This window comes from Mirounga leonina, unplaced genomic scaffold (genome assembly GCF_011800145.1).
Source record: "Mirounga leonina isolate KUSES-001 unplaced genomic scaffold, KU_Mleo_1.0 Mir_53, whole genome shotgun sequence".
In the NCBI taxonomy this organism is placed as follows: Eukaryota; Metazoa; Chordata; class Mammalia; order Carnivora; family Phocidae; genus Mirounga; species Mirounga leonina.
The window spans coordinates 6,020,860-6,034,761 of record NW_023270807.1 but is presented as its reverse complement, the minus strand read 5'-3'; the positions used below and the strand labels follow the sequence as shown (position 1 = coordinate 6,034,761).

Sequence of the window (13,902 nt, the reverse complement as noted above, 5' to 3'; positions counted from 1 at the left end):
AGAGCAGCCACCCCCGTGGATTTGCTGTCTCAAACACGTCACACCACGCGGCTGTAACTGCTAAGGGGGACTGCCTGGACCCCTCCAGTTTCCATTTCATAAGCACGGAGACAAGGCCAGACCCAAATAAGCAAAGGACAGCACCTTAGCACAAACACACACAGTGGCAGATTTTCTTCCAGGGAAATGAGGTTTTCATTTGAGAGAAAAGCTCGCATCTATTAGGCCTCTTTTAGAATACAAGAAATTAATACTTTGTTTTAGATTTTTTAAAAATTCAAACCTTCCAGTGTTCTAACATGAAGATGGGACTTTATCTAAACAAATAATTATAATGGAATATGATTTCCTACATTACTTTAGAACTGTTTTTTTTTTTTTGAATATTGACATGAGGGAAAACACACACACAAGTGATTGTAGAATATCAACTTTTTAATTTAAAAAGAGTAATCCAGCAGTTACCCGGGAGAAAAGACACACATCACCACGGCTCTCATTAGCACTGGCTGGCTACGTGGTTACAACGCCCTCAGCAAGTGGAAATGAATTTACTTGATGTCACACAGAAGAGCCACTCCTCTCAGGATCCAGTGATCTGGGGACAAAACCGTTCGCAAATACACCACAGTGATGAAGGTCAAGTCGGTACGCCTGGGCTTCTTGTAAACAGGACACACATAGAGCTTGGGGTCCTTGGGCGCAGCGGGATTAATGGCGAAGATGTGCAGCACAGGCAGCTGCGTGAAGAGCACCTTGGGGGTGGATTCTGTAAGCTTCCCATTCCGTCTGTCCCAGGCGGCTCCATCCATATACAGCCCATAAATATACACACCTTCCTGGAAGAGGCAGGCATAAGGAAATAGGATTTTTGAAAAAAATTAGATGCTGTGAGATGGACATCCATTACTCTAATAAGGGTCGTCAGTTTAGAAAGAAGATATACACCAGTCTTAAAAGGCCACTGAAAGAACAAAACAACCACTGGGCACATTGTATTAGTGAAATACTGAGCCCAATTTTCCCCTGTAGCCTATCTTGGGGCCATAAGGGCTGCAGAACTGTTCCCGTTATTGCTCAGTTGAGTGTAGGGGTAGCCCGCTGGGGACAACAGACTTAGGCAGCAGAACCAAATCACCTCTACAAGGAGCTAAGTCTCATAGAGATCTGGTCTGAGTCAGTGTAGGGTCAGAACAAGGAATGGGATTTGGAGCTGGGAGCTACATGGGATCTCAGCCTGTGCCAGCCAAGCCAACCTGCAGCTCTACCCATCTCAGCCGTAGGAGGGAGTGAGATATGTGCAGCCGGGCCTGGCGAGCGGGCGAGTCAGAGCGCCCCCAGAGGCCAGGTGTGGTAGAGCTAGCGTAGGCATAATAGGGACTGCGTGCGTTGGTTCAACAGGGGTGGCAGTCATTCCCTCTTTCTCTTTCACACAAAGGAACCCTGCCCTTGAGCTCTTCACCATTAAATCTGGAGGAAAGACATGAGTTGAATACCAGCACACCCTTGTTATAGGGGCTGCCTGGTAACCAGCACTGAGACTACGTGAAAGGCCACCCTGGGCTGGAGGGCTTAGGGGTCTTTGTGGACGAGACGGCTTTGAAGGATGGGCTACTTGGGGGAAGACAGAGGACAGAGGGCAGACATCCAGGCAACAGCAATAGTACAAAGATAGGTAGGATAGGTAGGAAAGCCCAAGCATTTTATTTAGCAGAGGGTTCAGTGGTTATAAAATAAGTTAGGGCCTGACTGTGGAAAAGTCTTGATGCCAAAGTGAAGAGTTTGAACTTTACCTTGTAGACCATGGGGAGCCATAGAACATATATTCAGTAAGAAAAGAAAGGCTAGAGGGAATCATGGGGAGACTCTGATAATCGCGTAAGCCCATAAGATATATCTATGTAGAGGTGGTGACCATTTTTCCTTTCCAATGAGGAGTAGGTAAGGGGCAGCAAATGTAGATTATAATAAAAGAGAGTGAGATTAATTGCAAAGTGTTTTCTAGAATCCTCTCATGTGAGCTAAGAGTATGAGGACCATATTTTTTGAACCCAAACCTAAAGTACATGGTTTGACAGTAAGACCAGGAGCAATCCCAGAAAATCAGGACATATGATTACTATCATTGCCAGTGGGTGACAATTACTGTATGAATGACACAACCATTCAGGTAGCATCCAACAGTAAATTATACTCCTTTTAGGTTCCTTTTCATCTCAGAACTCTACAAAGTCATAGTAAGACGGTATAGCGGGCTGAAAAGTGTCCCCCCCGAAAAGTCATGTCCACTTAGAACCTCTGAATGTGACCATGTGGAAATAGGGCCTTTGCAGATGGAATTAGCTAAGGTCATATTGGATTAAAGTGGGCTCTAAACCCTATATGACTGGTGTTCTTGTGAGAAGAGGAGGGGACACGCAGAGAGAAGAAGGTCATGTGACAATGGAGGCGGCGGCTATAAGCCAAGGAACACCAAGGACTACCTGCAACCATCGGAAGCTGAGAGAGACACACGGAACAGATTCCTTCTCCCCACCCCTCCCGCCCCACCCTGAGCCTTCAGAAGAAACCAACTCTGCCAATACCTTGATCTCAGACTTCTGGCCTCCTGACCTCTGAGGAAAGAAATTTCTGTTTTAAGCCCCCCAGTTTGTGGTACTTGGTGGCAGCTGCCTTAGAAAACGAGTACATAGCTTGGTGCCAGGAAACAGGGTGCTGCCCTGACAAATACCTCAGACGTGGAAGTGACTTTGGAATTGCATAATTCTAAAGGGAAAATGCTGGAAGAATTTTGAGGGACATGATTGAAATAGCCTAGGGTTGCCTTGAATGGAGAGGTTGCTGGTGGAAATGTGGAGGTTAAGTGTGTTTCTGGTGGGCTGGCAGACAGAAATGAGGACCAGGATATTGGACACTGGAAGTGGCCTTGCTGTAAGTGACCCTTGCTTCAAGTGGCAGAAAGGGCCAGAACTTGGAATTCATCTGGCCCAGTCCTCTTCCTTGACAACTGAGGGAATGAAAATCAGAGAAAGGAAAAATGAGGCTGATGTATTGAATAGGGAGTCCTAAATGATTCCAGTTGATCCTCAAAACCGTCTTTCACGAGGCTGAATCATCATCCTTATTTCACAGATGAGGAAGTTGAGGCTCAAAAAGTTAAAGAACTTTCCCAAGTTCACAGAGCAGGTCAGTGTCCAAGCAGTGGCTCCCAACGGCATCTGCTTACCTTGGGGCCCCCCACTCTGCCCCCTTCCGGGTGTCCCTCCACCCAGGGTCCCGCAGCTAGCAGGGGGCACTGCTGGAACTGGCCCCAGAGCTCAGGACTGCAGGTACTGTTGGTCTCCACCGCCCCCGAACCTTGTCCAGTCTGTAAGCAGCCCACAGCAGGAGCCGGAGAGGTGTGGAAAACCCATTTTTAGCAAACACAAGTGTAACTTGAAATTATAAAGACATGCTCTCTGGGGAGTTCCAGTACTTGTCATTAAACCCCACCCCAGCATTGAGGTCTCTTGGTGAGGACCAAGGAAACCCCAGCCACAAAGCCAATGGACTTAACTGAGGCACTCATGGGTCAGTGTCAAGCAGAATTTGAGCCTTTAACCCAGGTTCCTGAATTGCCCATGCTATAGCCCAGTGGCGCCTACCACAGGGGGCGATGTGATCTCCTCCTTGGTCTGCCGCAGAACTTCATTGTGGATGGTCACGGAGTCCAGGGCCCAGCCTTTGTGGGCACGAGTCACTTCTTGCCTCATTGCTGTGAGGAAGCCTGAAAAAAAGAAGAGAGGATCCCTGGGCGCCTGGGTGGCTCAGTTGGTTAAGCGACTGCCTTCGGCTCAGGTCATGATCCTGGAGTCCCGGGATCGAGTCCCGCGTCGGGCTCCCTGCTCAGCAGGGAGTCTGCTTCTCCCTCTCCCGCTCCCCCCTCTTGTGCTCTCTCACTCTCTCTCTCTCAAATAAATAAATAAAATCTTTAAAAAAAAAAAAAAGAAAAGAAAAGAGGATCCCTATGTCTTGGTGCAGTCCACTCGAGAAACAGGAAGGGAGCAGTGCCACGTGCGAGTTGCTTACCAATCTCTAAATGCGTGCCCTCCCAAGAGGAGTTGAGATTGAACCTCAGGGGCATATTTCTTCTTGTGGTTTGTTTCTGTGGGGACCTGCAGTGAGCTGGGTATTCCTTGCTGGCTGACAGCAGGAAAGCAGCACCCTTTCTGCCTCAGACAGACCCTTGGTTTGAAATTCTCTCCTGGGGTTTCAACCATTCAAGTGTCTAAAGATGGTAACCCAGGCCGAGCTCAGAGTCTCTATTTGAAAACACGCTATTTAGGAACAAGACTGGAATAGTAAATATCCTGAGATCAGCATTCCAATGAAAACTCGAATCGAGCCATTATGAAGCTTCTATTTGCTATAATGGAACAATTTCATTTTGTCTAAGGAAACGAGGCATAATGCCAAAATAGAAAACCCAACTTTCAATTTGATCAAACAGAGCAATCACACTGGAAAGGAAAGCTATGTGTTTTAATGTGCATAATGCAGTTATTTTAAGGCAATACGTGGCTCCAGATATTGGGGTCTTTCTTTACACTTAATATGCTGCTCAATTCCATAAGAGAAGTCTTTGAGAGTAGGAATTATGTTAGAAACTAGGCCCTAAACTTCAAATGGACTTCAAAACCTTAGGAAGATTTATCTGTGACCTCTATATTACATTTGGCTCCCATGTTAATAGTGAAAATCATGAGACTCTTGACTCAAGATCATGAGTAAATTTTGGAATATGTATGTCCCCGCTCCTCCCAGTGAGATCTGAGAACGATTATGCACAAACCAGCACATCAGTGAGAATATTTTATCAAGTTTGACTGGGATTAGAAGGAAGAGAAAAAGTTGCAAGGCACTGAGTTACTATCCCTCAAAGCTGGAAAGAAAGAACAGGCCCCTAGCCTGGCTGAATGAGAGAGTCAAGTTCTTCTGGTTCCCAAGTCCCTTCCTAGATATTAGACAGCTGGGGAGGCATTCATTTATTCATTCATTTATTCATTCGTTAAACTTATCAGGCGTGGCCACCGTGTACCAGGCAGTGCTCTGGATGGGATGACCACAAAGATGAAAAGGCCATCCATCGACCCCGCATTCCAGGAGCTCAGTCTAGAAGGAATGTGGAGGAAGACACAATGTTGTTATGAGCAGAGGTGTGAACAAAATAAACCACTCGGGAAGACAGCTCAAGGAAGGCTGAATCGAGAAGATGAAGTTGAAGGTGACTCTTGCAAGATACGTAGGAGTTTGCCGGATGGGACAATTCCGGTTAGATGAATAGCGTGTGCAAAAAACACGGAGGTCTAGGCGAAAGGTGAGGCAATGTTGGCAGATAAGGTTAGCACGAAGGTAGAGGCGGGACTTTTCAGGGTCAGAGTTTGGACTTGATTTTGTGGCTAGTGGGAAGCCACTGAATATTTAGAATAGGCAAATGATTTGGTTATATTTGCATCATATAAGGTATACTCAGAGTGCTCTCTAAAACAGGATTTGCGTGCTAAAGAAGAATGCTTGCATTAATCCAAAAGGTCAATCAACCAGAGTAGCTGATTGTAGGGCTTTTATATGTGATTCTTTTTTTTTTTGTCTTTTAAAGATTTTATTTATTTATTTGAGAGAGAGAGGGAGAGAGAGAGCACGCACACAGAGAGAGAAGGAGAAGCAGGCTCCCCGCTGAGCAGTCAGCACGATGCGGGACTTGATCCCAGGACCCTGAGATCATTACCTGAGCCCAGGACTCTGGGATCATGACCTGAGCCAAAGGCAGATGCTTAACTGACTGAGCCACCCAGGCGCCCCTGTAGGTGATTCTTATAAAGCTATAGTTTCACAAAACTGAGAGGGCCTTGTAGTAAAGGAAGATTTTATGACACCAAAAGTTCACTACAGGGGCCAGGAAACGGTGCAAGTTTGCCTGAGAGCAATTGCTGGTCAGGGCCTCTCCATACTCCATCCTTGGAGTCACTTGAAGTGATTTGATCAGCATGTGATTATGTTGACCTCAGTGTTCAATACTGGGGATCCCACACTCTAGTAGTAAAACAAACATTTGTGCATTTGCCAGTCGGTGGTGTATGACTGTTAGGGGAGGGAGGTCATTGAGAGGATGTGACCACCTATGAGCTGCACCCAGGCAATCAGAGACTCCACTTCCTTCCCTGTTTTTGGAACCTGCAGCCCTCTGCCTTCCTGCCTCCCAGAAGCTGCTCAAGAACATGTTGAGACCCTCTGGATGGTGTTCGTGCCTTAACCCAGTGAAGGCCTCTAGATAAACCTTTATATTTGGTGGGTGGGTGTGACGATCTACTCCTCTTGTGGAGGCCCGAGACAAGCTTCATGTATAAACCCCCTTGCTTATTAAACCTGCCACCTACCATCCTGGAGTGGCCTACCTCTTTCTTGGGTTTCTCTCTGCCCTCCAAGGAAGGGGGCCAGTTTCAGATTTCACTAGGGAAACTTCCAAGAAGGTTACAAACCAATAACTGGCGAGCCTGCCAGGAGACCAAAGAAACTGGCCTTGGGAAAGGCATCCAAGGGAAAAATCCTGCGTTGACCACCAACCTCTACGTGGGGAGGGGTGGCCTGTATGTCAGAGGCTTGTGAACCACCATGTGCATACAGGGGCACCCCAGAAACGCTGGCCCATTTAATGTGCTTCTTTGAGAAACTGTGCCTAATGCGCTGTGGGAAAGAGAATGCCTGGCAAAGTGATGAGAGGGAAGGAGGGGTGTTGTGGGGATTGAGTGTGAAATGGACAAAACACCCTGCCATCCTAGTACAAAGGAATGCAAAAGCACAGCAATCGCAACCCCAGCCAGTGGGGCAGCCCCAGTTCAGGAAACGTTCATGATGAGAGAGTATACTCCCATTGAGCTTATTGATATAGCTGCCAAGTTCCAGCAAAAGGCCAAGAAAAGTACCCAAGCATGGTTAGTGCAGCTATGGGATAAAGGGGGCCATGGCATTCCTCTGCCTGGTCAGGTGGCAGAAAATATGAGCAACATCTCCATACACCCTGCCCTCCAGCAGTGCCGGCATGGTGCTCGGTGGGGAGGGCTGGTTTGAGGTACGTATTCCCTTACAGATTGGACTGTTCTAGCCTGCAGGGAGGCTTGCCCAAGGAAGGTGACCTCCCTGGGAAGATGGGACCCTGGAAATCTGTAGAGGAGGTACAACAAATTCTTAGGGAGTTGGGAATGACATAGGCCATCTACACCCCCGTCCTTGCAGGGCCTGATCGGGCCACTTTCACTGCAGGAAAGAAAGCCAGGATACTCTAGCCTGTCCCCAGCATCTGGTGCGGGACGCTGATCCACAATGAACCCAGTTGTGGGGCAAGATATTATGGTGTTGGGAAATCCATTGCTGATCTGGGGGAAACTGACAGATCCTGGGATCTGGTATGGGCTGTGGGATAGACCCGAGACAGAGAGGGAGCTCAGAAAGTCAAAAGGCTATCCCAGTCAGCTATAAAGGATAGAGTAAAATTAGCCCAGATGCAAATGTGGTTTAGCCTCATTGCTACAGGGACCAAACCTGAACAGATAGACCAATAACCTGTGGAAACTATGGGGAAGTCTTGAAACTTGAACAACAATTTGGACCCACCCCATCTTCCCCTACCAGCAGAGGCCTCAGGGGTACAGTCTTATTCGGGGTGGGTGCCTCCTACGCCCAGGGTATTGTTGGATGCCGTCCAAGAGTGCTTCCGGGTGAGGACCACTGCAGGTGATCAGAGGACTCATGTTGAGTTCACGACTCACCTGTGCCCCAGGAATAAACAAAAGTGGCGGCTCTGGTGGATATTGGAGTTGAAGGTACTCTACGACGTGGTAAACCTCAGAAGTTTCCTGGACCCTCAGTGTCATCGATGATTATGGAGGGCAAACAATTATGATCAGGATGGTCCTACTGACCCTGCAAATTGGGTGTTCTACCCCCAAGAATGTGAGGTGTTTTTTTTTTCTCTCCAATACCAGAAAACATGGTGGAAATATCCTACAAGGTCAAACTGCAGAACTCTATTGGTGACTTCTGCTCCAGCTTATAGTAATCAAAACAGTGCTGAGGGAAAATGCCAACTGGGAACCCCTAAGCCTGCCATTCACCCTGAAAAGAGGTAGCTGTCAAACAGTATCAATTGCCTGAGGGTGCAGAAGGAGATAGGAGAAACTATCCAAGAACTGCCCTGAGTGGGTGTTGTATGCTGTGCCCACAGTACTCTCAACAGCCTGCTCTGGTGGGTAAAAAAGCCAGGTGGCTTGTGGCAGATGATGGTGGACCTGCCAAAAATCACACGAGGTAGTGCCTCCCTATTCAATATGCAGCTGTGCCCCACATTGCCACCATCTTAGATATCTTGGTCATGGTCTTAGGCATTTACTATGCTGTGCTGGATGTAGCAAATGTTTTTCTCAATAGACCGCTGGCCACTGGGTCACAGGATCAAATTGGCCTCCACATGGGAGGGGCAGCAATGGACCTTTCAAGTGCTTCCCTGAGGTGACCTTCACAGCCCCACCATATGGCATGGCATGGTAGTCCAAGACCTGTCCCTGTCCTCCTTCCCCACATCAGTAAAATGGGCCCATTACACTGAAAATAGAATGTTAACATGTGAAGATTTGTTTCTGCGGCAGGACACTCTGCAGGCTTTGCTGGAACATTTGGGGGAGAAGATGAGCAGTGAACCCACAGAAAATTAAAGGCCCAGGCACTGCTCTAAGGTTTTGAGAGTCGTTGGGTGGGGTAAGCAGCATCTTGCCCCAGTAGTTGTGATTGATAAGGGCAAGCTCATTCAACCCTTGAGAATGTGAAAGAGGTATAAGACTTTGTGGAGATTTGGGGGTTTGGAGGACTTTTATTCCCCACCCAGTATGGTGCCTCTGTCCCTTATACTTCCTGACAAGGAAGGGGCATATGTGGGACTGGGGGTCAGAGCAGCAAGCCACTTTTGAGAAGATAAAAATACTAGTGAAGCAGACAAAAGCTCTGGGCATCTCCTAACCAGTGCTACCACTTGAGTTAGATATGTCTGTGACTCCAGGAGGTCTGGGTACAGAGCTCCTCCAGCTAGAGCTTCTCATGCAGCAGAGGCGGAACTCAGAGTGGTCTGGCTGGTCATTACTCATGAGCCCTGACCTTTAACCCTTTGCATTGACACTTGGGTTTTTCTTCTCTCTCTCTCTTTTTTAAAGATTTTATTTATTTATTTTAGAGAGAGAAAGAGAGCATGTGAGTAAGGGGAGAAACAGGGAGGAGCAGAGTGGGGAGCAGAAGGGGAGGGAGAGGGAGATAACCTCCAGAAAACTCTGTGCTGAGCACAGAGCCCAATGCGGGGCTCGATCCCATGACCCTGAGATAATGATGACCTGAGTGAAAACCAAGAGTTGGAGGCTTAATCAGCTGGGCCACCCAGGTGCTTCAACACTTGGGCTGTTCTAAAGGGACTAACTCTATTGCTTGGACAATGGGAAGCCGAGGGGTGAATGATAATGAGTAGGCCATTGTGGGGTCAAGATGTATGGGGGGCACCATTTTGGTTCATCTGCCAGAGCCTGAGGCCATCCTCACTATCTTCCACATCCTGGCTCATAAGGCACTGACAACCCCTGTCAATCAAGAAACTGATGTTCTAGCTCAGATATAAGCCCTAGCAACTGGCCCTTCAGTAGATATAGCAGACTGGGTGCATAGGAAGAGCATCCACCATTGCATTGAGATGGGATGGCATATTGCCAAAGATGCCAACCAGATCGCTCTTGAAATACAGTGGCTTGGTTAATGGAGTAACAGCATGTCCTGTGTGTTCTAAACAATGCCCAAGGTAACTTCTAAAGGAGTCTGGGACCATCCACCAGAGTTCCCAACCAGCAAGGGATTGGAAAATTCATTATATTGGCCCCTCACTCTGAGTGAAAATTCTAAATATGCCTTCATTTGTGTAGACACCACATCTGGCCTAACCCAAGCAGGCTACCACCATTAGGGGACTAGAGAAGCTAAGTAGTATGTATGGATACCCTCATTGACTAAGACAGTGATCAGGGGTCACATTCCAAAGGTCATGATGTGCAGGACTGGGCAAAAGCACACGACATTGCATGGCAGCTCCATCTCCCCTAGAACCCACAAGCAGCATGTTGGGGAGGTGGGTAAAAGGACACCTGGAATATTAAAGCAGCAGATTAAATTAGTAATAAGTAAAACTACCTTGGCCCGTGAGCTACAGTACACTCCGGCTTTAATACACTTGAATGACCCATCAGTAGGGCCTGTTGCCCTCTATGCCAGACTGGGGACCCCTGCCAAGGTCCTCAATCCCATAAAGGTATGGAAGTTGCAGGAAACAGCCACTGCCCCAGCTCTCACTGTGGATCAACATGCTATGCTGCTGAGAACACCAAGCCCCACCACGCCTGGAAAAGGAGTTACATACTGGAAATTGCAATGGGATGTCCTGCTGGGATAGGTGTTACTTTGCACCCATGGATGAGGGGGATCTACCCAATCTTCACTGGGATCCCACTGTCCTGCTGCAAGCCAGGCCTGTTCAAAAGCACTATGCCTGAAATGGAACATGCATCACTGAAAGAGGGGAGAAAGTGGGTGTCCTGGTCCGGCATATCCCACCCCCAGTCCATCTGCTCATGCCTGACGGGGCTGCCTCCCTCAACCAACATGGATGGTACGCACAACCAGGTCAAGTTCCTAAATCTGCCAGTTTCCCTCTCCTCAAGGCCAGGTGGATATGTAGTTTTCCACTGGTACAATCGTTTGGCCACAGTCTTTGTCTCTCCATTGGCCTGGAGGACATTCTAGCACACACAGAAGCCCTTACTAAATCCATTCAGCAAGACTTGAATGATAGCCAACAGAGCCTGTCCTTACCAAACACTGAAACGTCTCTACTGAGAAAAATTGTCTTCCAAAACAGGATGGGGCCTTGGACATTATTACTGCCTCACAAGGAGGCACCTCTGCCATTATCCAAATAGAAAGTCTTGCGTTCATTCCTGATGAGTCTGCTAATGTATCATCTTTATTAAAGCACATGAGGACACCAGTGAATGGCTCGGGTAATCCAAATCCCAGCCCAGGGGACTTAATAAATCAGTAGTTTGAGCCATGGAGCTCTTGGTGGAGAAAGTTGTGGCTAATTTTGGGATCATTGTCTTAATCTGTATTTTCTCTTGCATGTGTCCATACCGTTGCTGTGGCATCTGCCTGCCGTGTAGCCGATGGCTGCCCAAAGAACCTCCTCTATGCTAGTGAAACCCCTTGCTGACGTCTCAGGCCTGTTGCAGACGAGGGGGGTCCAGGAGATTATAAGAGCTGGTCAGAGAGTGTTGGGGGAGGTTATCAAGAGGACATGGCCACCAGCTGACCCGTGAGCTTCACCCAGGCAATTGAAGAATCCTCCCTACCTCTCCTGTCCTTGAAATGTGTGTTCCACTTGCCTTTCCTGTTCCCAGAGTCTGCCCTATGGACATAGCCGTAGTCTACCCTACGGACAATGGTGATGTGTTGTTGAGGCCATCTGGATGGTATACGGGCCTGGACTCAGTTAAGTCCTCTATGTAAACTTTTAACATTTGGCGGGTGGGTACAGAGATCTATTCAGCTTGTGGCCACCCAAGATAAGCCTCTTATAAGTAAGTACCCTTACTTATAAAACCTGCCACATACCAATCTGGAGTGGTCTGCCTCTTCCTATAGTCTCTCCCTGCCTTCCGCATATGGGGGTTGGTTTCAGATACACCTGGGAAGCTCCCCAGAAAGTTGTAAACCAACAATGACCAAACAATAATATACAATTCTTTCTTGTAAGTCCCTCCATGAATGTCATTTTCATCATTCAACACTAAGTGTGCCTCCACGTGGCATATTAGACACTGTGATTCCAAGTAGAGTAGTTGGAATTCAATTGACCCTATTTTGTGATATTTTAAAATTCATCCCTGATCTATGAATCTACAAGGTCATAATGCACAAGACATGAATCTTGGTCTTAACTGTCCATCTGCACAAATTGAATAATTGAATTTTTCTCTAACATTTTAAATTCCAACTAAATTGTAAATTTAACCTCTCTCCATACGGCATTGACATAGGCGCCAGACGATGAATGAGCGGGATTGTCTCTCATGTAACATGCAACATGCAACATGCAACATGTAACATGCCGGCTTTGAAGACTTAGCCATTGTCAGAAAGCTCTGAAAACCTCGAGTGCAATTAGGGAGAAAGCATCTCCTATCTTCTCCCTGCTGGGGGATATGCATGATGTTGTCTAGTCTACGTGAGCAGTACACCTCCTGATTTAGGTAACACTCTTAGTATGCTGGTAGATGGAATCTAGAACAGAGATCACCTTGAGCTGTCAAGAAAGGAAAAGGTTAAATAAATATATTTGAGGCCTGAGAGTGGAGGGTAGGGAACTGTTCCATGGGCCATTCTCACCCAGAGAACATGGAAAAGATACATAGTTTCTCAAGTCTTGATAGTTTTGCTTTGGCTTCCTGAAAAGAAAAACATGTGGAATTCAAACTACAGTAAATCCACTGAATTTTTCATTATTGAATTTAAGAAAATGAATGACCATCTTTCTTGTAGACTAATATCAAGGCTAATGGAATCAAAATCTGTGTTTTCTGAAGCCTGTATAATTTAAAAGACTATTGATACATTTTTCTTTATAAAAACTTGAAAAGCAGTACTTTTGTCTTGGCACCAATTTAGTTTTAATAATTCTTAAACAAAATTTCAATCATCAGTGCTGGAAAAGTGATTCATGCATTCCTATGTTTGACTCTGAAGTGAGAAACAAAAAGTTGGGGAGTTGGGGAGTCTTCACCAATAATAACCTTCTGTGTATGAGATTTAACCACCCATATGGAAATGGGTGATTTGACTATTCAAACATCTGAGTGGCATGTGGTCCAAATGAGATGTTTTGAAAAAAAATTTTTTCCCTTCAAACTCATACAGCACAATGAAATCTTAAAACACTTGTCAAGTCTGTTCTTTAAAAAATTCACTATTAGGCTGGGGTTATACTTTGGAAATTCAGGTCTAAAGTAACACTTGTTATGTCTTAATTCCTATAATAGTAGTAACCCAAATTTCAGCAAACTAATTACTGTTGTTTGACTTGTGTAGTCAGTTGGCTTAAAGAAAGCTGTAGAGTTCAAGTATCACTTCAAACAAGGCCTAAGAAAAGCCGAAAGAAATAACTAATCAGGAAGGTTTCTTGTCTCAATTTGATCAGGAGGAGGTTGGCATTCTGTAATAATAGTCCTGTCGGCCATTTTTTTCCTTTAATAAATGAACCAGTCCTTATGTAATGGGCCTTAGGTTGGACAGTATTTCCTGTCTTATTAGTTACCAAGCCTCCCAGTAGCATCTCCAAAGATGAGGAGAAATGATGTTCCTGCCACAAGTGTATGACAGGCAGTTTTTCCCCCAAATGAGAAGCAAATGGAGTTCATTAGTAAGTTAAATAAAGGTCAGAAATCATTAATCAAAGATGGGGTTGATCCACCCAGTTGAATAAAAAGGCACCAGGCACCTCTCCTGATGCTTTGCTAGATGCTGTAAGGTGGGGGAATCTTAAGCTTGGCTGAAAATTAAAAATACCTGGGAAGCCTTTAAAACTCCGGATTCCCAGGCCACAACCCAGATCAATAAAATCAGAGGTGAGACCCCAGAATCAGCATTGTTTCAAGGCAGGGCTTCTCCAACTTTCATGTTCATAGGTATCAGCTGGGGAAAAGCTCGTATTAAAACACACGTTATGATTCAGTAGGTAGGTCAAGGGTGGGGGCCTGAAATTCCTCATTTATATCAAGCTCCCAGGTG

The 13,902-nt window shown here is 46.4% G+C and overlaps 1 protein-coding gene across 1 annotated transcript in view; it reads right to left on the bottom strand.

Annotated features, from left to right (window-relative positions):
* Window positions 1–477: 477 nt before the first annotated feature.
* Window positions 478–13,902, bottom strand: part of DNAH8 (dynein axonemal heavy chain 8) — a 397,226-nt gene continuing 383,801 nt past the window's right edge. Inside the window, exons 92-93 of the mRNA XM_034991238.1 lie at window positions 3,645–3,766; window positions 478–839 (exon numbers count right to left, since the gene is read on the bottom strand). Of these exons, the coding sequence (XP_034847129.1) occupies window positions 552–839; window positions 3,645–3,766 (410 nt within the window). The 3' untranslated portion in view covers window positions 478–551. The remainder of the gene's footprint in view (window positions 840–3,644; window positions 3,767–13,902) is intronic.